This window comes from Myotis brandtii, unplaced genomic scaffold, assembly GCF_000412655.1.
Source record: "Myotis brandtii unplaced genomic scaffold, ASM41265v1 scaffold176, whole genome shotgun sequence".
NCBI lineage: Eukaryota > Metazoa > Chordata > Mammalia > Chiroptera > Vespertilionidae > Myotis > Myotis brandtii.
In genome coordinates, this window is record NW_005356519.1 from 1,285,241 (window position 1) to 1,311,081 (window position 25,841).

Here is a 25,841-nt window from a genome sequence, read left to right on the forward strand (position 1 = left end):
ATTTAAAATCCCTCTTTGCATCACAAGCTGCAGATGCTCCCATACATCTTGAGCCACCTTTCCCTCTGTCAGTCTGTGGAGAAAGGATGGGTGATATATATTTACAACCAGATTCTTACAGAAGAAGAGAAGGTAACCTTACAGAAGGGCAAGAGAGGGGGGAATGAACAGATTTTTATCTTCTTGGAACCTCTGCATCTCAAAAAATCTCTACTGTAATAAAGTCTGTGCTAGAGCTGGAGTGTCATTGACTGCATTCTTGCCTTCAACAATGGCCTTTCATCCCTGTGTTCTCAACTATTCCTCTTTTGTTCGTGGTTAATGAGGGCAGCCTTTTCAGTTCAAACTCACTACAAATGGACTGGAATATTGATGGATCATGATCATTCAGAAAACTGGTTTTAAAAGTAATGCCAAGTTCATGTCTTGGGACCTACCAAAGCTCATCAGAATGTAGTGTATGGAGAGTTGTGAGCCAAGAGAATAATTGCCATTCAACTACATTATGTCAGTTGTCAGAGTTTACTCAAAGAGGAATGAAGAATATAAATGCTTTCTTCAGCTAGTGGGCTTCTCTCTCCCTTTAAAGCAGAGAGTGTACTCATGAGTTTTAAGGTTTAGGAATAATTCTCTGAGGCTTGGTGCTCTTTTCTCCTAGCCCAGCAGGGCAGTGGCCCTGACCTGATGAATTGCAAACTTACTCTAGAGCAGTGGCCCCCTATTTGGAAATAGAGTCACTGCAGATGAAATTAGTTCAGATGAAATCCTACTGGAGTGGAGTGGGTCCCTAATCCAATAGGACTGGTGTCCTGATAAGAAGACAGCCATGTGAAGGTGGAGACACAGAAGAATGCCATGTGATGGTGAAGGTAGAGATCGGGGTTATGCAGCCTCATGCCAAGCAATGCCAAAGCTTGCCAGCAAACAACCAGAGGCTAGGAGACAGTCCAAGCATTTCTCTACAGGTTTCAGAGGGAGCATGCCCCGTTGACTCCTTGATTTTGGGCTTCTAGCCTCCAGAGCTGTGAGACAATACACTTCTGTTGTTTTAAGAGACCCCATTTATTGTACTCTGTTATGGCAGCCCTAGGAAACTAGTAGAGTTATGACATAGAAAAAACAGTTTCCCACTATTAAAAATGTTCAAGCCCGATGGATCAGGCAGATAACTGAGGTGACTTATGCATCAAATGGCAAGTTATATTGAATGGTCTCTGTTGAAGTCTTGTCAAATAGATGTTGGCCACTTTCTTTTCATCTTCTGCTTCAATAGAGGGCATCATATAATGGCATAGCATGGCAGATACGAGTTAAACCTAATCTCTAGCACTTATAGCTATATGTCCTTAGGTAGGTTTCAGAAGTTCTCTAGCCTCAGTTAAATATGAATATTAATAGTCATCACTTCATAGTGTTATTATGAGGTTTAAACTAGTTAGTAACTTAAACTGCTTAGAAGAGCGCATGGCAATAGAAAGTAATATAAAAGTGTTGGTTGGGAAAAAAAAACACTTGGTTTTATATTGGTTAAACAGAATGCATTAACACTTTCTTTCCATCACTGCTATTTCTCTCCTCCAAAATATGGAGAATTAAGAGAACTGGGGGGGGGGGCGGTCAATCGGGGAAAAGGAGACATATTTAATACTTTAAACAATAAAAAAATAAAAGGAAAAAACTAGAACTGCTTTCTTTTAAAATGTTGTGGGGTTTGGGGTATTTTGTGTTGTTTTTTTTTTGTTTGTTTGTTTTTTTGGTCGATTTAAAATTATACCACTTGGACCATTTATTAACCAAGTATCAGTGGCATGATGCTTTTGACAATTTCCTTATAACAAAGCTTGATAATGTGTTAGTCCATGCTAGGATGGGTTTGTGCAAGAGAGAGGGGGGAGGAGAGATAGAGAGACAGAGAGAGAGAGAGAGAGAGAGAGAGAGAGAGAGAGAGAGAGAGAGAGAGATTCAAGTGTTTCTGAGAAACAAATAATTTTGCAGCATCATTTTCAAATAATAAAAAACTACAGTTCACCCTAATGAAGTTCACCTGAGTTTGTGGGTCCTAGGGTGATGGAGTTAGATAAAGATGTGAAGTTTTTTTTGCAAAATTAAACCCTGGGAAAAGTAACCCTATTAAATTAGCATCTGTTGGTGACTGGAGGGTAATTTCAGCTTCAGGAGCTAGTGAAAGCATTTTTCAGTATATGACACTCTTAATAAATGATACATAATTGTCAAAAAGAAATCATCACTCAGTGCCTTAAATTTAACAAAATGTGCTTTTGTTTCTTCACTGTATAAGGTTACTAATCACTGCATCATTTGGGTGCATCGGAGACAGTTCTGGCAGGTTAATGATACCCCAGGCAAATTCACAGTTACTTTCCGTGAAACAAACCATCAATAAATGTGGTAGCAGTGCTTGCAACTATATAATTCTGAAGTCGGTGATTATGTAACTGTTGGATATACAGACAGAGGGAGGGCAGAGGATCAAGGACTGGTTGTTCCTTCCATAAAGAGCAAGTCGGTGAGATAGCGCAGCTCTTAAACATAAGTGTACACTGAAAGGCAATGAGGCAGGCTCAGCTGTGAAAGCCTGAAAAGTATGTTTGAGTTAAGGTGATGTTTAGAGGCCATGAAGAGTAATAGAAAGAAGGATTGCATTTCTAGAATTTATATGGGCTTTGTTATAACTCCTTCATTTTCCCCAAAGAAGGTGACCAGTGTGGTGAAAAGTCAGCTCTTCGCTTGGTGTTTAATTCCAGTTCTTCTGCTTTATGAGCCATTTGTCCTTAGACAAGTTCCATGAATTCCCTGTGTCTCAATTACCTCATGTTGGTCATGATGTCCTCTCTTTGGGATTGTTATCCAAATTCAATGACCTCAGCATACAAACCATCTCGCTCAGTGTTTGGCAATAACAGGAGCTAAATAATTGTTGACTTTTGTCTTTGAAGCCTCTTTATCTATTGAAGTTCCAGACACAGCGTTTGAGATCAGATAAGGGTAAACATCACGGATGAGGCAAACACTGCAGTTCACTGGAAATAGCTAGCTCCTAATTCAACTCAATTCAGTAAATATTCCTTGAATATCTACTACATGTTGAGCACTGAGGGAACATCAAAAAAAGTCAAAGGTTGTTCTATAACTTCTGGGAATCATAATTCAACATGAAGTAAAAGTTACACAGCTCTTTGATCCACTGAGAATTGTCTTGCAAGGCAAGTGAATTGATTTTAAGTATATATTCAGCATTCACACAGATTGATGAATTCAATGAAATTCAGCACAACCTTAAATTATCTTTCCTTTGCAATATTTATTTGTGGACTTTATAAGAATATTAATTAGCTTGACAGTGTTTCTTCATGATTATCTATTTTGTTTCTTTGTTTAGTTTACTGTCTTATTCTTTCTGGGCTACTATAACAGAATACCATAATCTGGATGGTTTACAAATGATAGAAATTTATTTCTCACAGTTCCAGAGGCTGGAAAGTCCAAGATCAAAGTGTTGGCACATTCGGGCCTGGTGAATGACCACTTCCTAATCTACAGACAATAGACTTTTTGCTGAGTCCTTACAAGTAGTCAGAGATAAGGACACTAATGCCATTCATGAGGGCTCCATGCTTATGATGTAATCACCACCCAAAGGCCCACCTCCTAATACCATGACGTTGAGGGTTAGGATGTAAACATATGAATTCTGGGAGGACACAAGCATTCAGTCCATAATAGTTACTATTCCTTTTTCTTTCCAAATTAGTGTGTGTGGCAGTGTGGAAGAACCACCACATGAGGACGGTGACCAACTACTTCATAGTCAACCTTTCTCTGGCTGACGTGCTCGTGACCATCACCTGCCTTCCAGCCACACTGGTTGTGGACATCACTGAGACCTGGTTCTTTGGAAATTCCCTCTGTAAAGTGATTCCTTACTTACAGGTAATTGTTTTTGATACATTTTTGGTTCAAACACAGAGCTATGGAAAAATTACTTTCAATTATAGTCATAGTGCTCTATTGACTAGTTAGCTAAGAAAGTAATATACTTGCCCAAGGAATTGACAAATAAGGAAAACAAAGGAATCAGCAAACTTAAGGAAAGAAATACTTGAGACTTTCTATGTAAACAAGTTAAGCTCTGGGTTAAAATAAAGCAACAGAATCAGTAGATGCTGCGTAAACTTTTTACTTCTTTCACCTCTAATTTTCTGATGATAAAATAAGGAATATGAACAAAGTAATGATTGAAATTCTCCCAGTCCAAATAATAGACAGATATTTGTTTTTATAAGTGGTTGCATTTCATGCTGAGAAGTTAGGAACCATGTGATCAAAGCAGTACAGTAAACAGGTTTAGCGTAGGTTCTGAATAAAACCACCAGGTTTGGAATATCTGTTCTGCCATTCACCAACTGTATGCTATCAAGCCAAATACATAAGCTCTTTGTGATTCACTGATTTAAAAAGGATAATAATTTTAATTATAACTATAGTCTATGGTTGTTGTTAGTCTACTTACATAAATTTATATAAATCACTTGGCATAGTGATTACCTTCTGGAGGATATTATAAAGACTTAGTATGTTCTCAGTAACTATCAGTCATCATCATCATCATCATCATCATTAGATGCTTTACTGTTCAGTAGTAAAAGCAGCTTTCCCACGATTAATTGCCCTACAAGAAGATAAGAACAAATACTTTCAGAGAGTACATTTTAAATGATATTCTGATAGGTCTAAATCTTTAACAAAAAAAATTCCTAAGCTAGGGGCCACAGCCATAATACTCAGACATGGATGCCCTTTAGCAATTGGGCTGTGAGTAAAATGCGGGCCATTCTCTTTGTGTTCCCAAACCCCATACCCATATCCATCCTCCACCATCTCAGTTCGTGCTCCATCCAGTCTCCCAGAGGGTGATCATAGTATTTGGAGAAAACAAAAATGTGCTCCTAATTATAAAAAAAATTCTCATAAGCAAAACAAGCACAAATATTAATGTAGACACAGACCTTACACCCATCAGAAAAAGTAGTTCAAGATGTATCATAGATCTGAATGTAAAATACAAAACCATAAAACTCCTAGAAGATAATATAAAAGAAAACTTAGATGACCTTCAGTATGTTGATGATTTTTTAGATACAACACCAAAAGCATTATATTTGAAAGAAACAACCGATAAGCTGACTTTTTCAAAATTTAAAACTTCTGCTTTGTAAAAGACAATGAAAAGACAAGCTACAGATGGAGAAAATTTTTGCAAAAAGATAAACATAATAAAGTACTGCTATGTAAAGTTAAGGGAACTCTTAAAACTAATTAATAAGGAAATAAACACTCCAATTAAAAATAGACCAAAGAACTTAACGAACACCACACCAAAGAAGTTATACAGATGACAGTTATACAGATGCTCATCTTCATACGTCATCAGTGAAATGCAAATTAAAACAACAATGAAATATCACTACATAACTGTTAGAATAGACAGATTCTGGAACGCTAGCAACACCAAATGCTGGTGACAATGTGGAGTAATACTAACTCTTATCCTTGCTGCTGCTGGGAATGCAAAATGGTACAACCACTTTGGAAGATGGTTTGGTGGTTTGTTGCACAATTAAACATAGTCTCACCAAATTATCCAGCAATCGAACTCCTTGGTATTTCCCAAAAGAATTGAAAACATATGACCACACAAAAACTTGCACACGAATTTGTATAGCAGCTTTATTTATAATTATCAAAACTTGGAGGTCACCAAGGTGTCCTTCAGTAGATGAATGAATAAATTGTAGTACATACAGACAATAGGATGTCATTCAGCACTAAAAAGGAATGAACTATCAAGCCATGAAAATATAAAGATAATCCTTATTACTAAATAAAAGAAGACAATCTAGGGCAGGGGTGGGCAAACTTTTTGACTCGAGGGCCACAATGGGTTCTTAAACTGGACCGGAGGGCCGGAACAAAAGCATGGATGGAGTGTTTGTGTGAACTAATATAAATTCAAAGTAAACATCATTACATAAAAGGGTACAGTCTTTTTTTTTTTTTAGTTTTATTCATTTCAAACAGGAATACTCAGACATGGATGCCCTTTAGCAATTGGGCTGTGAGTAAAATGCGGGCCATTCTCTTTGTGTTCCCAAACCCCATACCCATATCCATCCTCCACCATCTCAGTTCGTGCTCCATCCAGTCTCCCAGAGGGTGATCATAGTATTTGGAGAAAACAAAAATGTGCTCCTAATTATAAAAAAAGTTCTCATAAGGAAACCAAGCAAAAATATTAATGTAGACACAGACCTTACACCCGTCAGAAAAAGTAGTTCAAGATGTATCATAGATCTGAATGTAAAATACAAAACCATAAAACTCCTAGAAGATAATATAAAAGAAAACTTAGATGACCTTCAGTATGTTGATGATTTTTTAGATACAACACCAAAAGCATTATATTTGAAAGAAACAACCGATAAGCTGACTTTTTCAAAATTTAAAACTTCTGCTTTGTAAAAGACAATGAAAAGACAAGCTACAGATAGAGAAAATTTTTGCAAAAAGATAAACATAATAAAGTACTGCTATGTAAAGTTAAGGGAACTCTTAAAACTAATTAATAAGGAAATAAACACTCCAATTAAAAATAGGCCAAAGACCTTAACGAACATCACACCAAAGAAGTTATACAGATGGCAAAGAAGCATCTGTAAAGATGCTCATCTTCATATGTCATCAGCGAAATGCAAATTAAAACAACAATGAAATATCACTACACAACTGTTAGAATGGACAAATTTTGGAACACTAGCAACACCAAATGCTGGTGACAATGTGGAGTAATACTAACTCTTATCCTTGCTGCTGCTGGGAATGCAAAATGGTACAACCACTTTGGAAGATGGTTTGGTGGTTTGTTGCACAATTAAACATAGTCTCACCAAATTATCCAGCAATCGAACTCCTTGGTATTTCCCAAAAGAATTGAAAACATATGACCACACAAAAACTTGCACACGAATTTGTATAGCAGCTTTATTTATAATTATCAAAACTTGGAGGTCACCAAGGTGTCCTTCAGTAGATGAATGAATAAATTGTAGTACATACAGACAATAGGATGTCATTCAGCACTAAAAAGGAATGAACTATCAAGCCATGAAAATATAAAGATAATCCTTATTACTAAATAAAAGAAGACAATCTAGGGCAGGGGTGGGCAAACTTTTTGACTCGAGGGCCACAATGGGTTCTTAAACTGGACCGGAGGGCCGGAACAAAATAATTGAACTCCTTGGTATTTCCCAAAGGAATTGAAAACGTATGCCCACGCAAAAACTTGCACACAAACTTGTATAGCAGCTTTATTTATAATTATCAAAACTTGGAACTGAGGGCAGGGCAGCCAGCCAACCTCCCAAAGCCCCTTCCCCAGTGACTGACCCCCAATCGGCCCCTCCACCCCAGAATGGGGTGGGGCCAGCCTGCCCACAGCCCCTCCCCACATCCAGCCCCACTCCCAATAAGCCCCCCATCTCAATTGGGGGCTGGGCCCACTGGCCAATCGCCCATGGCCCCTCCCCCCAGAGCCAAGGTGTCCTTCAGTAGATGAATGAATAAATAAACTGTGGTACATACAGACAATAGAATGTCATTCAGCACTACAAAGAAATGAACTATCAAGCCATGAAAATATAAAGATAATCCTAGACTATATTCTGTATGATTCCAATACTATGGCATTCTGAAAAAGGCAAAATTATGGAGAAAGTAAAAAGATCTGAAGTTGTCAAGGAGAAAGAAGGCAGTCTAAGGAGACTAACTATATTCTGTATAATTCCAATACTATGGCATTTTGAAAAAGGCCATTATGGAGAAAGTAAAAAGATCTGAAGTTGTCAAGGATGGGAAAGGTGGAATAGGCAGAGCACAGGATTTTTAAGGCAGTGCAATCTATATATATAAAAAGCCAGCGACTGTAATGCCAGAACGACTGGAACGACCAGTCGCTATGACACCCACTGTGGCGTGCGGGGCTGGATGGCCAACCTCCCGCGGCCCCTCCCCCCAGCCAGCCCCACCCCTGATTGGCCTCTCCCACCCCACTGAGGGCAGGGCAGCCAGCCAACCTCCCAAAGCCCCTTCCCCAGTGACTGACCCCCAATCGGCCCCTCCACCCCAGAATGGGGTGGGGCCAGCCTGCCCACAGCCCCTCCCCACATCCAGCCCCACTCCCAATAAGCCCCCCATCTCAATTGGGGGCTGGGCCCACTGGCCAATCGCCCATGGCCCCTCCCCCCAGCCAGCCCGGCCCTGATTGGGCCCTGATTGGGGTGAGCTCACCGGCAACCTCCAGCTACCTCCTCCTCCTGACAGGCCTGGCCCCAATCCACCAATTGGAGCCAGGCCAGCTGGACCCCACTGTGCACGAATTCGTGATAATATATAATGGTGGATACATGCTCTTATACATTTATTTAAAACCATGGAATGTACAACATCAAGAGTGAACCACAATGTAAACTATGAACTTTGGATGATTAGAATGTGCAATGTTGTTTCATCAGTTATAACAGATGTGTTACTCTGGTGGGGGTGTTAATAACAGACAGGCTATGGATATGTGGGGGCAAGGTATATTGGAAATCTCTGTACCTTCTCCAAAATTTTGATGTGATCTTAAAGGTATTTCGAAAAAAATAAAATCTTGATAAATACAAAAGTTGGGGGAGACTACAAATAGCTCATTAGTAGAAATTATACTAATTTGGATCTGAAATGCTACAAAAATATTTGTAACCCAGTAGTTTTTTAATGACCTCTTATACAGAGAAGTGATCATTTTTTAGGTCAGATTCTTGATAGAATAGTAAGTGGGAAATAGTAAGTGGAAATTATAAGCTTCATGGCAGGCATTAAGTTTGATAGGATTACTTTGTGTCAGTTGACTGAAAACCATGAAAGGGTTACAAAAATACACTGCAGCAAGATTCTTTCAGAGAAATACTACATTGAGCAACATAAGAAAAAATCAGTAAGAAAGGGGTCTTTTGGTGTTTTCATGGAAACACAGGGGAAATCATACTAGCAGAGAATTCTAATATTTCACCATTGCTATAGTACTTCCAGCAAGCTTTGTATTTCTCTTGATTCCAGTAACTATCCGGGGGGAAATTTGGGGAATCCTATTAAGTTTCAAGATGGCTTTAGTTGCCCAGAATCTTCTCTTTGCTGGGAGAGACGATTTCAAGCTCTCTTTATGAAACAGAACAGTCACTTGTTAAGAGTGAGGTGATGCGTGAGGTGTGTATCATGCGGTAGTAGGTGCAGTCCTGCTCTAATACACAATGGCCCCTTGTTGTAGACTAGGTATTCCAGGTTCTACTGCTAACACTCGAGGACTGACTGGAAGCAGTGGGAAACAGTGAGTGATGCCGGGTATCCGTCTCTCTGAAAGCCATGGACAATAATCTACACAGCACAACTTCCCAAATCCTACAGTTGAAGGAATAGTCACCTCCTAATAGATTCTGCTTCTCTATAAACAGTGTCCAATCTAATCAACTCCTCAGTTGATCCTCTTCTCCATAGGCTGAGGAGACAACTACAGAGTAACCACAAGATCTGAGTCAGAAGGGAAAGACCAGATCTATTCATTACCTCATTCAATATTACCTGTTTGTTTGTTTTTTAATATATTTTTATTGACTTCAGAGAGGAAAGGAGAGGGGGAGAGAGACAGAAACATCAATGATGAGAGAGAATCATTGATCAGCTGCCTCCTGCATGCCTCCTACTGGGGATCGAGCCCGCAACCCATGCATGTGCTCTTGACCAGAATCAAACCTGAGACCCTTCAGTCCTCAGGCCAATGCTCTATCCGCTGAGCCAAACCAGCCAGGGCTCAATATTACTTGTTTATGGAAAGTTGCAAATCCAAAAAAATATTGACACACTGGTAAAACTAGTATCTCCAAATTCTCACATTATTTATTACTCACTTTCTGTAGCATTTTCCCAAATGAAATAAACAGTGTCAATGGTCAATAAGCCAATAACTTAAATTTAAGTAGTTTCTTTCTTGAATTATAATATTCTGAAACTGATGGCTTTTGCACCTAAGAGGATACTTTTGTCCTACTGAATATTTTAATACATATTACAGAATGCCCAGCCAGTTTTTAAGGTTATTTTGTTAAGTTTAAGATTCTTTGGACATTTGCTAATTCTCTATAATTTATAGGTTCCTTTTCTTCTAAATATAATACAATGCAACCTTTAGATTTATGAATGATGTACTATAACACTTTGGCAAATGCTCAAAAATCTTTAAAATCTCACAAATATAACAAGTCTTAGATGAATAATTAAAATGACATTTTTATATCTTTAATAATTATGCAAATATAAGACCATTAACATTTATTAGGCTAGTTGCTGAATAATTATCGTGATTTTTTAAAAATTATATAATTTATTTTTTCTTGCACTTACAGCAGTAGTTGGCTTCTTTTTCTGAGTGATTATTTTTTAATATAATTTTTATTGTTGATAGTATTACAGATATCTTCCATTCCTCCTTTTTTCCACCATCTTCCAAGTCCCTCCCATCCCCCAAGTCCGAGTGATTATTTTTTATGAGCACAGAAAAGGTTCTGCACAGGAAATGCCAGGAAAAGAACAGAAGCCAATAGAGATGTGGGTTGTGGGTGCTCGATGGTCAGACAGGCTCCTTCACTCACAGTCACACATTCCCACCTTCCAATCTATTAGCGCCTGTCATCCAAATCTGTGATGTGGCAAAATTTCCACTTCTACCTGTCATGGATCTCTGAGGTCCTTTTGTCATTTCTATGTGTAAATATAAAACAGACTCATTCTCTACCAAAGAAAGCTTCCAGCATCACTCTGACCACAGGATGCCCACAGGAAGAGTGAATGACCAAGCACCTGACAACAGAAGAAATTCACATCATCTCACTTTACTTCATTCTCAACATTCGTAACCCGCCCCCCACCAGGTTCATTTTTCAAATGATTAACAATCTGGTTAATTTGAACTAATATCAAAATCTAAATGGAAAAGGCACCCAGAAGAGCACTCCTGGAAGTGAAAAGCAGCAACAAAACTCTTCATTTATAATCTCTTATGATATGAAGAAATTTTATATCCCCCCAAGAAAATCAAGTAAATTGAATGCTAGTGTGTATAATACACCAATAAATATAGTCATCAAACAGTACATATTAAATCACTGATTGTCAAGGGTCCATTCAGGGGATTCTACTGCTGGGTCAGACATACTACTAGCAGCAGCATAGTCTCTCACACAGTGCCCCGTAACAGAGAAGGCACGGCACTTTGGCTAACTGTAGGCACCGGATGGCAGTCTTTCAGTGAACTGTTTTGAGTAGATTATTACTATCTAAAAGCAGAGAGAAACACTAGCAATGACTCTGTAATTTGAACCATACTATGTCCAGCTCTTTCACCCACATTGATTAGAATTCATGAATAATAAATCACTAAACCTTGTTGAACATTTTACACTTCTAATTTCTTGATTGGCTAAATATAGGCCTGGCACAGCAGCTATGAAAGGTCAACTATGATCAAGACCATAACAATTCTACCCCCAATTTAGTATTGAGGGGCCTTGGGTGCTTGGCATATTGTCAGGGAAGTAATGGTGGCTGGTAAGAGAAAGGGATTGGTTTGGGAGAGAGGTTTGAATACACTCTAAGTAACACCAAGAAATTCCCAGGAGTTATCAACTAATCTAAGCCTACTCTGATAGAGTTTAGCCCTTTAAGATTATTTTTATAAAGTGAAATTAGAGAGTTTTCCAGTTCAAATTAAACATATGTGTTATTTTTTCCAGTTGAGGATATGATTTTCTCGATCAGTGGAAAGTTTCAAGACAATATAAGGATAGTAATCACTCAAAGACTGCCAGATTATAAATTAAAACATTTTGCCTGAAAAAAGTTTGCAATGTTTACATTGTACCTTTTTCATGCTTAATAAGAAATACGATTTTTTTCCTAAAACATGTTTAATATTATTTTTGGCAGATATTTTTTTTTAATTGGAAAGCACTGCATGGAATGTTTTTTGGACAATTTTAGATATGGTTATTTGTTGTGACTGCCTTTCTAATAAGGTAAAAATATTAAGAGTGATCCATGTAATACCGGGTGCCTCTCTCTCTTTTACTCTGTCCTTTCTCTAGACCGTGTCAGTGTCTGTGTCTGTCCTCACACTGAGCTGCATTGCCCTGGATCGATGGTATGCGATCTGTCATCCTTTGATGTTTAAGAGCACAGCCAAGCGAGCCCGGAACAGCATCATCATCATCTGGATTGTCTCCTGCATTATAATGATCCCTCAGGCCATCGTCATGGAGTGCAGGACCATGCTCCCCGGATTGGCCAATAAAACCACCCTCTTCACAGTGTGCGAAGAGCAGTGGGCAGGTAAGTGCACCATGGCCCGTAAGCTGACATTTCTGTTACAGCTGCACACTGGTAATGCCAGTTGCATAGCCACTGTAAAGCTGGCCTTATGTATTTTATGGCCATTTGTTCATAGTTTTGTAAAAGCATGAAAACCAAGTGGAAACCTAAAGTAGTTTCACAGAATAACTGCCCCTGTCCTGGTCCTTTAGAAATGCTATGTATTGTTATCTAGTTTTCAGATAGAATGGAAGGAGGAGTTTATTCTGCAATTCAGATCTGGTTATGTTACCTTTTCTTAAATTCTCTAAAATGAAAAGGACTCATTTATATGAATTGAAATATGCATTCTGGAATTATTCGTATTTTATAAGAAGATGGCACAGGATTATCTGGCCTCAAGTGTCAAGTTCCCCAGTGGGCTTCAAATACAACTGGATTTTTCGTTTGAAAACCATGTGCTAAGTGGACACCCGACTGGGGTTGAGTACGTGGACCAATGCTGTTCTCTGTGTCAAAATATCTAAGTTTGCTTTCTCTGTTCATAACATATTAAACCAATACAATTTATCTCTGGCACAATTATGACATAATTTAGGAATTATATGAAATATGAATCCTTTTCCCTCCTATCTGATATATAAGGTAGTTCATTTTAAATAAGCAGAAGCTTAGAGGTTTATGCTCCTTGGTCCAAAACTCTCAGTGACAGTCTAAGGCTTTCCTGTAACAGTGGAAACATTTTAATCAGTGCCGGGTGGTGACACAAATCTGAACCCATCAAAGAATGACTGGAAATTTTAAAAATCATGCATTTTAGCATAGCATGCACTAGTTCCAAAATTATTGCATGAAATTTGAGGGGAAAAAATCTGTCCTCTTCTGAATAAGTGTATAACAATGGCTCGTAATTACGGAATTTAAACATTAGGAAAACACTGTTTATTAGAAAGCTATACATGTATGCCTATTAGAAAGATGTACCCCAAAACAAGCAGTGCACCCATGGGATAGCTTATGAATATGATATTTTCAAGTATTTGAATTAATTTATGTTAATTCCTACCTGGGTACTTTATTGGAACACTGAAAAGAGAAAAAGTCAACAACTGAGAAATTAGGCATAAGCTTTCTCTATTGCAAGATAAAGTTTAAAAGTCGCTAGGATTATGTTGTACATTTTCTAAAGTCCTATGATAGCTATATTTCACAATTTGCTTTTTCTATTACCCCAATTATTACATATCATTTTTGTTGCTGAGATTTACTCTTCTAACATTTGGACAAAAGTTTAGAGAGGGGCTAACATTTCAGCAACCCGTTAAGTTGAGCAGGATTTCTTCAGACAGGGAAGAGGTAAAAGGATGTTCCAGGAAGCAAGAAAACCTACACAATGGGCAGAAGAAAGGAAGAGGGTCCCAACTGACAGTTTCGGGAATGTCGGGCTATGTAGATTTATGAATGAATTGTATTTGGATAGAAAGTGGGTTGGGGCCCATTGTTATGTGTCTCTTATGCAATTGCTTTACAATGAGTTATATTTGGAAACATCCTAAAAATCTCTTGGTCAGAATTCTTTAATTAATTCATGATGAAACTGAACCATAAATTCTTTGGTCAATATTATGAAGCAAACAAATAAATGTAAATCTAAGCTTTCAGTTCAAAGTTGATATTTTTTAATTTTATGGAAATGGTAATTAGATAAAACACCCACTCACTATTCATTATGTGTCAATTAGATAAAACACCCACTTACTATTCAAATATTTAATAGTATGTTTACTAAAGTATTTTAGGAGTTTCATTTATAAGTTAATAGGCAGTTTTTATAAACTTTTCCTTATGTATATTGCCCTGAATAATCAGGTAATGTTAATTCCCATTAACAAACAGTATGCAAAGGCAGTGAATTTTGACAGTTGTTACAATTAAGTAAATAGCCACATCATCTTCTAACTATGTTTGAGGAATACATATATAAAACTCATTTCAACCTTGAGTATTTTTATTATCTAGCTCTAGCAAGGACATTTTCAAAAATATTTTTTTAAAAAGCAATTATTGTTGAGTTCCTAAAAATCTAAACTCAGCCTTCAGAAGTCATTTAGGAAAATTACTTAAAAGTGATTTTATAGCCCTAACCGGTTTGGCTCAGTGGATAGTGTCAGCCTGCGGACTGAAGGGTCCCGGGTTCGATTCCAGTCAAGGGCATGTATCTTGGTTGTGGGCACATCCCCAGTGGGAGGTGTGCAGGAGGCAGCTGATCGATGTTTCTCTCTCATCAGTGTTTCTGATTCTCTATGCCTCTCCCTTCCTCTCTGTAAAAATCAATAAAATATATTTTTTTAAAAAGTGATTTTATATAAGCCCATAATTACTTAAAATTATTATAAAGGCTAAAATTAAGTGGCTCCAAATTGAATTTGATCATCTTCAAAAGCAAACAATAAAATCTAAAAAATTAGCTATTTCAAATACTATATAATAAAAGCCTAATGTGCTAAGTGTCCGATCTTCCGGTTGGCCATTCAACCAATCAAAGCATAATATGCTAATGATATGCTAAGGCTGCTCAACCGCTTGGTATGACATGCACTGACCACCAGGGGGCACATGCTCCGACCGGTAGGACGCAATCCAGGACCCCTCAGGGGATGTCGGAAAGATGGTTTCGGCCCAATCCCGCAGGCCAGGCCCAGGGACTGGTCCACGAATTTGGTAATATTTTCAGTATGACAGAGTTCTCAGTTATTTTGCACAATGAATGAGACAGTATTAAATGAAATTGTTAATCACAATTTTTCAAGAAGAATCTGAAAGAATCCAAAGTACGTTTTTATTTTGCTCATTAGACATTTAGTTTATGATAATTTTTACATAGCATGAACTTTGCTAATTTAGGCTATTTATAAGTCCATATTCAACTTAAAATGTTATAACTCAGATATATGTATGATGCTTACAACCTTAAAAACATCATAGGAATTATATTTTACATTGTCAGCTCTCTAAAGTTTAAACATTTTAAAAATCTGAAGGCCATTTTGCACAATTTTAAAAAATGTGTTGTGAACTGTGTTTTTTCTCTTTATCCTAAGTTATATCAGTAATGTAGTTATAAAAGCAGACAGTGATATCATAATTGTTTTACAACCAATATTGCAGTGTGAAAAGAGACAATAAACAATGTGGTCTCTTGATTCATATCTATCAAATAACCTTTGGAAAAGTCTGGAAAATGCTGCCTCATTCATTGTGCAAAATAACTGAGAACTCTGTCATACTGAAAATATTACCAAAAAGATGTGATATTTTATGGAAGTCATTATAGTGATCATTTCCTGTGGCTTGATGAGAAGAAGAAAAAACGACCACAAGCTGGAACTTTTGGTAGGCACATTTGACACTCAAAAACAAACAAAATGTATTAATATTTATTTTAATGATCTTAAAATATGTATCTGTATATGTTCATTGTTTGCTTCAGTAACATCAATTCACATTTCTAAAACTTAAAAATTCTTCCAGAATTATACCCAAACGTTTTTAATTGGTTGGTTTATAAATGCATCGCTTCACAGGATGAATCTATTGGGAGGAAAGCAACTTTCTTTTTGCACTCAGTGATATAATTGTCTCATTATTCAATCATCCAGTGTTTAATGAGCAGGCAGTATTTGTCAAACATAGTTCTGGACACTAGGAATATATAATTCTCTCCTTTTGGATTTTATTGCCAAATTGTTCTTTAATGGTCTGAAAAAACATAATAGTGGATCTTTTCTTTACATACAAATCCATGATGGCATCTGTTTTTTATGAGATTTTGAAAATCTATAAATATGTATGTATGTGTATTAATAGGAACATTTATTAAAATATTTATTAGGGAGAAGATACTAAAATATATTAAAGATTCAGGTAAACTTTAATGGATCCATAAACTTTGATAAGGTGGTTCAAATTAAATATTTGGGAAATTATTTTTAATTTACTTGCCATTAAGTCCCTGATAGGAGTACTATGAAGTAGAAAACATTTGTAGTTTTTAGATAATTAGATTAACATGTTGGCTCACAAATGGACCTTAACTCATCTGAAAGAAATTAAGTTCTCCTTAGCCAGTCTGGCTCAGTGGTTAGAGTGTCCACCCTCAGACTACAGGGTCCCAGGTTCAAATCTCGATTGCAACCAATCAATGTTTCTGTCTCTCCCCCTCCCTTCTACTCTCTCTAAAAAAAAAGAAATTAAGTTTTGTCTAATATATGATATTATTCTTTAATCTCTGATTTTAAAGCTGAAATAAATATCCACGTTTGCTCCTTATTTATTGGTTTAATATGTATGCAAGAATTTATTCAGATATGCCTATTCATCAGTTGAGTAGAAACACCAATTTTTAATGGTTGTCAATCTTCAAAATGCTGTTTTCTAACTTAGATTATTCTTTAGTGGGACAAGTTTCATGTAGCTACATTCTAGGTTATATATAAATGTTTTAAAATATATTTAAGACATTGCTTGTCAAGTGCAGAGAGACTACAAAGACAATTTCAACACAGACAATTTAACATTTCCATGGTATTTCTGGGTTTCCGATCAGCTTAGACTCTAAGCATGAAATGAGGAATTTAAGATTGTCATGTTACCCCAATTATGTATAATAATATCTTTATTAAAACAAACTATCCCAGCCTGAAAGTATAATTTTGCTTGATCAACTTTTCTGTGTGGGTGTTCATTAGCATAATATGCATTTACCAGCCAATTACATCTTTTCCCAAGTATTTATATAAATATACCGACCTCTGAATGAGCTTTCTCTCCCATCTGTTTAAAACTTCAGACTGTTATCACAGTGATGGGAACCATAGCTATAGAAAAAAAAAAAGCCTATTAAAATCTACCTTCCTCCACTTATCCACTTACTCAATTCATTTAGTCTGATGCAGACATCAAGGCCTCCCAGGTATGCAAGCTTCAAAGCTATATCTTTATGTGGGGAGCTTATGGGACACCTTCTTTAAAACAAACAAAAGTTCAAAGCCACTTAGGTGCCTGGAAAGTGCTGAGGTCACTGTTCTTTGAAACTGGCCCACCAAATGCTGCTGGGGCTGTGGCGCTTCAAAGGGAATGGCTGTTTGTTATTCCTCCAGTCGGGCTGCTTGGGTTCTATCACTTTTTATGGAACTGGCCTGTTTTACAGGATAAGCTTGAAAGGGAGTTAGAAACTGATGAGCTAGCTGTCAGCCGCTTGGGCCACAGAGAAGCTAAAAATGACTCATTGCGCTCTTAGACCCCTTAACTGCACACACCCCCTGCTGTCTCCTCTGAAGATTATGGTAGGGAAATATTTCTATCAGAGAAAAAAGACTGAGACTTAGAAGGAAGAATAAGGAGAATATTAAACTCAACCAACTCTAGAAGATAAGGCTATGAAATCAAGTGGAGGATATTCAACTCAAAGATATGTCTAAAATATATTCAGTAAGAATTGAATGATTGTTCAGTAAATGTTATCATTAGGATGGTGATCATCACAATTATTATTCGTTGATCCTGACTATAAATTGCCCTTACCACATTTGATGGCATACCTGAGTGAGTCTACATGCTTCTATACAATATGCCCATTTTGAAGTAATTAAAATTTTAAAAAATGCATGGAGGTGATAGAATTATCTCTCAATGATAGTATGGAACCAACCCCATTGTCAATATCAAAGACAAAATGACTTGTGTAACTTTTAGAAATGAATTAAAAAAAAACCTTTGTTTTGTTAGCTTTTAGTTAGAATTATTTCTAATTTTTGCATTTAATATCTATGGAATCTATGCAGGATATTTTTCTGGTTTTTGTTTTATATTTAAGTAAAAGTGACTGGATCACTGTAATATATTCAAATACTACTGTAAGAAAAATATCCTTTAAAGCATTTAAAAAATCAGTAATATATTTATTTTAGGAAAGCAAAATAATCTCTATATATAAAAGCCTAATATGCAAAGTGTCCCCTCAGGAGTTCGACCAAACAGGAGTTCAATCACTCACTATGATGTGTACTGACCACCAGGGGGTGGCGTTAAACAAAGAAAGGCCCCAGCCGGCAGCCACTAGGGACCCTACCCATGCATGAATTTCATGCACTGGGCCTCTAGTAATAACAACAACAACAACAATAATAATAAAAATGATGATGATGATGATGATGATGTTAAACCATAATGCCAGTCATTAATTTATTAACTGTTTGTTTAATAAATGCCTAATTTGTGATAAGATTTACTTGTGTTCATAGAATTAATGATAAGTAAGAAATAGTTATACTTCTACAGATGCTTGTGACTAATAAGTGAGATGGATGTAAAAAAGACAATACCCATGTCGTTTTAAAAACTAACTTTGCCTGGCCAACATGGCTCAGGGGTTGAGTGTTGACCTATGAACCAGGAGGTCACAGTTCAATTTAAGGCCAAGGTACCTGGTGGGGGTCGTGCAGGAGGCAGCCTATGGATGATTCTCTCTGATCATTGATGTTTCTATCTCTCTCTCCCTCTCCCTTCCTGTCTGAAATCAATAAAATATATTTTTAACAAACTTATAAAAAATACTAACTTTAAAAATCTCATTTTTATTAAAAGTACATGCATACATACATACATATATACACAGCATACTTAATTAATTTTGTATGTGTTCTAGTAAATTAACAAAAAGAATTATCAAATGTTTGCTGTATTTATTTTTCCAATTTTTTCCACATTTGAAGGTACAGTTTATATTTTAATAAGGAGGAATCAACTGAGTTTATATTCTCTTGCTATTTTAACAAAAGCATTGGTAATTAGGTTTTGATTGAGTCATGTCCCTTCTTATTAATGTGAGTGTAGGACAATCCAATTTAATTTTTATTAATTAACCCCATGTAATCAAAACAAATAAGGGCTTTCGATAAATGAACACTTGACTGGATAGACTCTGACAGCACAAATTAAGAAATAGCTCATTGTTATTCCTCTCTGGGTCATTAAATGAAATTAAGACTTCACATTTTGTACATACATAGACTGAATAAATGTGAGTAGTTAATGTATATTATTTTTCCCCTTTGTGTATAGATGTGCCATGAAACTATATAGAAGGTAATTCTCAACAATAACAAAGTTACCTTTAAAAATATCTATGAATTGTAAGATTTTATTATTTTGACTTTCATTCCAGGTGAAATTTACCCCAAGATGTATCACATCTGTTTCTTTCTGGTGACATACATGGCACCTCTGTGTCTCATGGTGTTGGCCTATCTGCAGATATTTCGTAAACTCTGGTGCCGACAGGTATGTATTTCAAACAATGTCCTTGTGTTTTCTTCAGGATGTGCTTAAAAACAAAATTCAAGAGAGGATGCTTAGCAAAGGATTGTGCATTTTCCTAAAACACTGAGGCTCGCTGGCCCTGGCAATGTGTCCAGGCATTTCTTTAGAGTGATAGTTATGGAATGTATTTTATGAACTGCCTTAATGATTTTAAATTTAAACCTCTGTGATTAATTGATTTGATTTTTGTCTAGGACTGATATTATAAATTTTACTTTTTATGAGAAATAACAAATTAAAATTCCATTAAACTTTCCTGATGCATTTTTATTATATGGGTTAAATATCCAACTTCAAAGATTTTTTTTTTAGAACAATAGAAGATTCAAGCAGAATTCAGTGTTTTAGAAACTGTTGATAGGGCTGATTTGGGAATACTAAAATTGTTAGGTAATGTTGCTTTTTCCAGTTTATGTAGTAAATCATCATTCATCAAACATTTATTGTATTTTTTGTATGCATATCTGATTAAAAGCTAAATGTCTATGTCATTGATGAATTCCTAGCCTACAGAAGGAAGACAGTCAGATACAGAATGAAAATTACCTTAATAAATGTAAGCACAGGGAATCAGAGGGAGACTTAGTGGAGGGGACTCTAAGTCAAAGCAGGTAGCATTTAGACTAAACCTTGATTTGTAGGATTTCACCAAACAACACATGTAGTGGTTTATAAAGGCACAGACAAAGGGTAAAGCTCAGCCTCTTCTATTTGTAAATTGTATATTTAAGTGACATTACTTACAATATCTCTGCCTCTAAATTAATTGCCAGTACTTTGAGCTTACATGGCTTGTGAAAAGCCATTTCTTCAGTCTGTTTGCTCTGACACATTTTACCCAACGGAAAGAATTTGTTGGGCCACTTTAATTCATTAAAATAATTTCACAAACCTTTTATTTGGTTTTTGTCTGAGGATGAGTCTTAATTTGAATCTTCTTCATCCTCTGTTATTCAAAGCAATTTTCAAGTTCATCTTTTAGTGGTTGGATATGAGCAACAGCTGCATTTTCCAGCCCTGTATGTCTCATAATTCCAAATGTTCTATTCCTCTATTTTTGCAAAGAAGTCCTTTCTTTTATGATCTCATAAATGCAACCAGTATCAACACGTATTAGCATTCTGTTCCCTGGCCTTTTTAACTAAAGTAACAAATGCATGCCACTGTAAAACGTAGGTGGTGATTTTCCAGATCCTAATGATGGTTTCCTCAACACTCTCCACTGACCACAAAGCCAATGCCACATATTTTAAGCTGTTTGTTACTGTTATACCCTACTTCTTGATAGCTATTATCATACTAGTCAGTTTTTATTTGTTTTTTTAAGAGACCCATCACCACAAAGCATAAGGATTCTTTTTATTTTTTAATCCTCATCCAAGGATATTTTTTCATTGATTTTAGAGATTAAGGAAGGGGTGGGAGGAGGGAGAGAGAAAGAAGCATCAACATGAGAGAGAAACATAAATTGATTGCCTCCCATATGCGCCCCAACCAGGATGGAACCTACAACCTAGCTATGTGCCCTGACCAGGAATCAAACCCGAAACCTTTTTGGCATATGAGACGATGCTCTAACCAAGTGAGCAGCCCAGCCGGGGCATATTAGTCAGTTTTTGCTAGGTTATTCAGCTATAGAAAAACAACTCCAAGTATGTGGCTTGTAATAGTAGTTTGTCTCACTCATGTTCCATGCCAGTGGTGAGGATGGGCAGAAACTATGCTCCACTTGTCCACACAATCTGAAGGACCATCACTTCCTGGAACATGCCATTCTGGGACTGAGGGAAAGGGCTAGAAAGCTGGAAGAAATATGTAATGTCTCTTAGAATTCTGCTTTGAACTGACATATGTTATGTCTCCCCAGTTTTCAGTAGTCAAAACAAGTCATGTGGTTAAAACAAGTCATGTGGTTAAGCTTGACCATGAAGAAGAGAAGTGCCCTTTACTCACAAAGGGCAATGGCTATCTTCTTAGAAGCTGGGGAGTGAATAACTGGAAATGATCGACAAGTCATAAACATAGACTCAAGGCCCAGACTATATGAGTTTCAATCCTGACTCTACAACTTAATCGATAGATGATTTTTGTTAACTACATACTTCCACTTCTGTGCCTCTCTTTCATCATCTTTAAATATATTTCGTTATTCATTTCAGAGAGGAAGGGAGAAGGAGAGAGAGATAGAAACATCAATGATGAGAGAGAATCACTGACAGGCTGCCTCCTGCACACCCCCTACTGGGGATTGAGCCCGAAACCCAGGCATGTGCCCTTGGTCGGAATCGAACCTGAAACCCTTCAGTCCACAGGCCGATGCTCTATCCATTGAGCCAAGCCGGCTAGGGCTCTTTCATCATCTTTAAAGTGCAGTTATATAGCATCTACATCACAGTGTTGTTATATTTAATAGATTAATTAATTCAAGTGCCTACTATATGGAAAGTGTTCAATAAATAAAATAATTAAATAGTATATGCTATTATGCAGACTTTTAACTAATTTTGTGTGTATTTCTAAAATAACAAGCATAGGTTGAATTACTGTACTATATGACTACTTTCTTCACTAGATTTCTTTTTGTAGCACTTTTCACTAACATTATAATGACTTTTTTTATTTGTCTATCTTCCTTACTCTACTAAGTTGAAGACAGTACACTTTCACCTTCATCTTATATCCTTCCATTAGTACATGCTTAGCCCATATCAGTTGCTCAGTAAATAGTTTATGAGAAAAAAAGTGAGTAAAAGAATATATGCTCAAAGAAAATGGTTAGATACAGGAAAACAAGGGGAATCCATTGCCCAGTTATTCATTAAAAGAAAAGGTTCAGAGGAAAATTAGAATTTGAAAATATTCTTGAAGGAGAAAAAATTTTATTGAGCATGTAAGAATAAAAATATTTTAGATTTAGACTGAGATTTAGATATTCAGTGTTAAGAGCATTTTTTTAGTTCTATCTTTTTACTGGTTAATGTGCATTACACATAAGTGCTTATGGTTTATTCATTTATTTACAGATTGACCTAACTTTAAAACTACTTGGGGATACCTGAATCTATCTTGTTCATAGTTGCAACCCCAACAATTAACATGGTACCTTGCCTAAAGAATGTATTCAAAAAATGTCTGTTGAATAATTAGATAACTACCAAACCCAGCCAGTTTACTTCTTGGTTGTTTAAATTTATAATGCTCCATTTCTCAAGCTCTAAAATAAGTTTAAAATTGGATTACAAATTTAGAAATAATCTACATTCTTTTGATGGGTTGTCCTGGTTAGTACAAGCCACATGATTCAGAAGATTCACAGTAAAACTCCTGGGCTGTGAAACTAAAGACATTTACAAAATATATCGGAATAGAATATGGCAAGTCCAGCTGAGTTCACTTTAGCAGCTAAAATAAAGTAAATTAACCCCAAGTGAGTGACTATATAGAATTCTGCTTGAGCAGCTCTCAATGTCCAACTGTTAATGTCTATAAACAGAGTGGCAAGGCATGGAGTGCCATAGGCTAAATAAGTGGGCCATTAATGAATGCCTGTCCTATTTACTCATATTACAAAGATGCATGGAATCTGTTACATACTTTGGAATTAATAAGTGTAAGACTATTAGCGCCCAACGTGTGTGTCCTTGTCTGACTTTTTCAAGACCTTTAAGAATCATTAAAAGAATTATCCAATGCTTTGCTACAATCAATGACTTCAATTCTCTCTTTGACAGTGACTCAAAGAACTCACTCAGTCTTGCAATTCTATAGACTTTTTTCTAAAATTCCTCTTTTTAAAGACCTGCTTTATCTTAGTTTACTTGGCCCTGTGTGCATATAAGCATTCTTTCCAGTTCTAGCCCTCACCTATTATAATACTTTGATCTTAATCAACATGTGGACTCATGTTCATTTATTCTGCCAATATTTAAAAAGCACCTACTATGTGTCTGGTACTCTGTATGGAAATGGAGATGAAATATGATAAATATTTGAGTCTGAGACTAAATTTCAACATTCAAAGTTCCTTCCAATTATGAAAGACCTTCCCTTATCAACTTTTATCAGTCTCTTCTACTTCCCTTTATTCCTCACCACTCTCCTAAGAGAACTTAATTAGTATTAGGTGATGTCAAGGCAATCTAGTATGAAGAAATAGACAGAAAATTGTAATTGCAGAGGCAGAATGAAAAGACACTAACTCAAGTCCACACATAGAAAAAAGAGCACCAGTAATGGTAACTATGTATGTAAATATAGAAGAGAGTATAAATGTATTTTTGTTTGTAATTATTTTCTCCTATTTGACTTTAAAAGACAATAGCATGAAGCAATAATTATAAAACTCTGAAGATTCAGCTTACAATGTATAAAGATATAATTCAGCCCAGCTGGTGTTGCTCAGTGGTTTGACCTACTAGGAGGTCAGGGTTCAATTCCAGGTCAGGGCACATGCCTGGGGGCATGCAGGAGGCAGCCAATCAATGATTCTCTCTCATCATTGATGTTTCTCTCTCTCTTTCTCTCTCTCTCTCTCTCTCTCCCTTCCTCTCAGAAATCAATAAAAATGTATTTAAAAAAGTTGCAATTCAAAGAGAAAGAATGAAACTATATTTGAGAAAAGTTTTTGCAAATTATTGAAAGTAAGTTAGAATTAATCTGTGGTATTTCTCTTTCTCTGTCTTTGCCTTATTTCACTTAGCATAATATACTCTAGGTCCATCCATGTTGTTGCAAATGGCAAGATTTCATTCTTTTTTTATGACTGAATTATATTCTATTGTCCATATGTACCCAATTTTCTTTATCCATGTGTCTATTGATGAACACCTAGATTGCTTCCATATCTTAGCTATTGTAAATAATGTTTCAAGGAACATAGGGGTGCATATATCTTTTTGAATTAGTTTTTGGATTTCTTCAGATAAATAACCAAGTGGAATTTCTGGGTCATAAGATAGTTTCATTTTTAATTTTTTGAGGAACCTCCATACTGTTTTCCATAGTGGCTGTACCAATTTACCATCTCACAAACAATGCACTAGGGTTCTTATCCTCCCTAACACTTGTTTATTGATTTATTAGTGATAACCATTCAGACAGGTGTGAGGTGATATCTCACTGTGGTTTTGATTTGCATTTTTCTGATGATTAGTGATGTTGAGCATCTTTTCAGATGTCTGTTGGCTGTCTGTATGTCCTCTTTGGAGATATGTCAATTCATGTCTTCTGTCCATTTTTAAATCACTTGTTTGCTTGTCTTTTTGATGTTGAGCTGTACGAGTTATTTATATATTTTAGGTATTAATCCTTTATCAGATATATCATTTACAAATATATTTTCCCATTTAGTGGGTTGCTTTTTTGTTTTATTGATAGTTTCTTTTTTGTTGCAAAAGCTTTTTAGTTTGATGTAGTCCCACTTGTTTATTTTTGCTACTGTTAAGTTTGCCCTAGGAGACATATCCAACACAGTATTACTAAGATCAATGTTAACTAGAATCTAAAAAACAAAATAAATAAAACAAAAGTAAACTCATAGACACAGAGAACAAATTGATGGTCTCCAGATGGGAGGATGATTTTTGGAATGAGTGAAAATGGTGAAAGCGATTAAGAAGTACAGATTGTCCGTTATAAAAATGTAAATGAGGATATACAGCACAGGAAATATAGTCAATAATATTGTAATAACTATTTATCGCAATGATCATTTGGTAAAGATATGTAAACATAAATCACACGTCATACACCTGAGAATTAAATAATGTTGTATTTCAACTGTAATTGAAGAATAATATTTTAAGCCTTATTTTAAAAATGGTAAAATTTTAAGTTTTGTTATATAGGTTTAACCGCATAATAAGAAAAGTAGATGAAAAAATGTTGGCATTAATCTAAACAGAAAGACTCAGTAAGATAATTAAATTGCTATACTAGAAAATGTCTACCTAACACAAATAAAGCAGCAATGGGAAAATAGA

The 25,841-nt window shown here is 36.1% G+C and overlaps 1 protein-coding gene across 1 annotated transcript in view; it reads left to right on the forward strand.

Annotated features, from left to right (window-relative positions):
• HCRTR2 (hypocretin (orexin) receptor 2) overlaps positions 1-25,841 on the forward strand; it is a 99,396-nt gene that overhangs the window by 64,687 nt on the left and 8,868 nt on the right. The window contains exons 2-4 of the mRNA XM_005863299.2: positions 3,773-3,951; positions 12,258-12,501; positions 19,706-19,821. Coding sequence (XP_005863361.1) covers positions 3,773-3,951; positions 12,258-12,501; positions 19,706-19,821 — 539 coding nt within the window. The remainder of the gene's footprint in view (positions 1-3,772; positions 3,952-12,257; positions 12,502-19,705; positions 19,822-25,841) is intronic.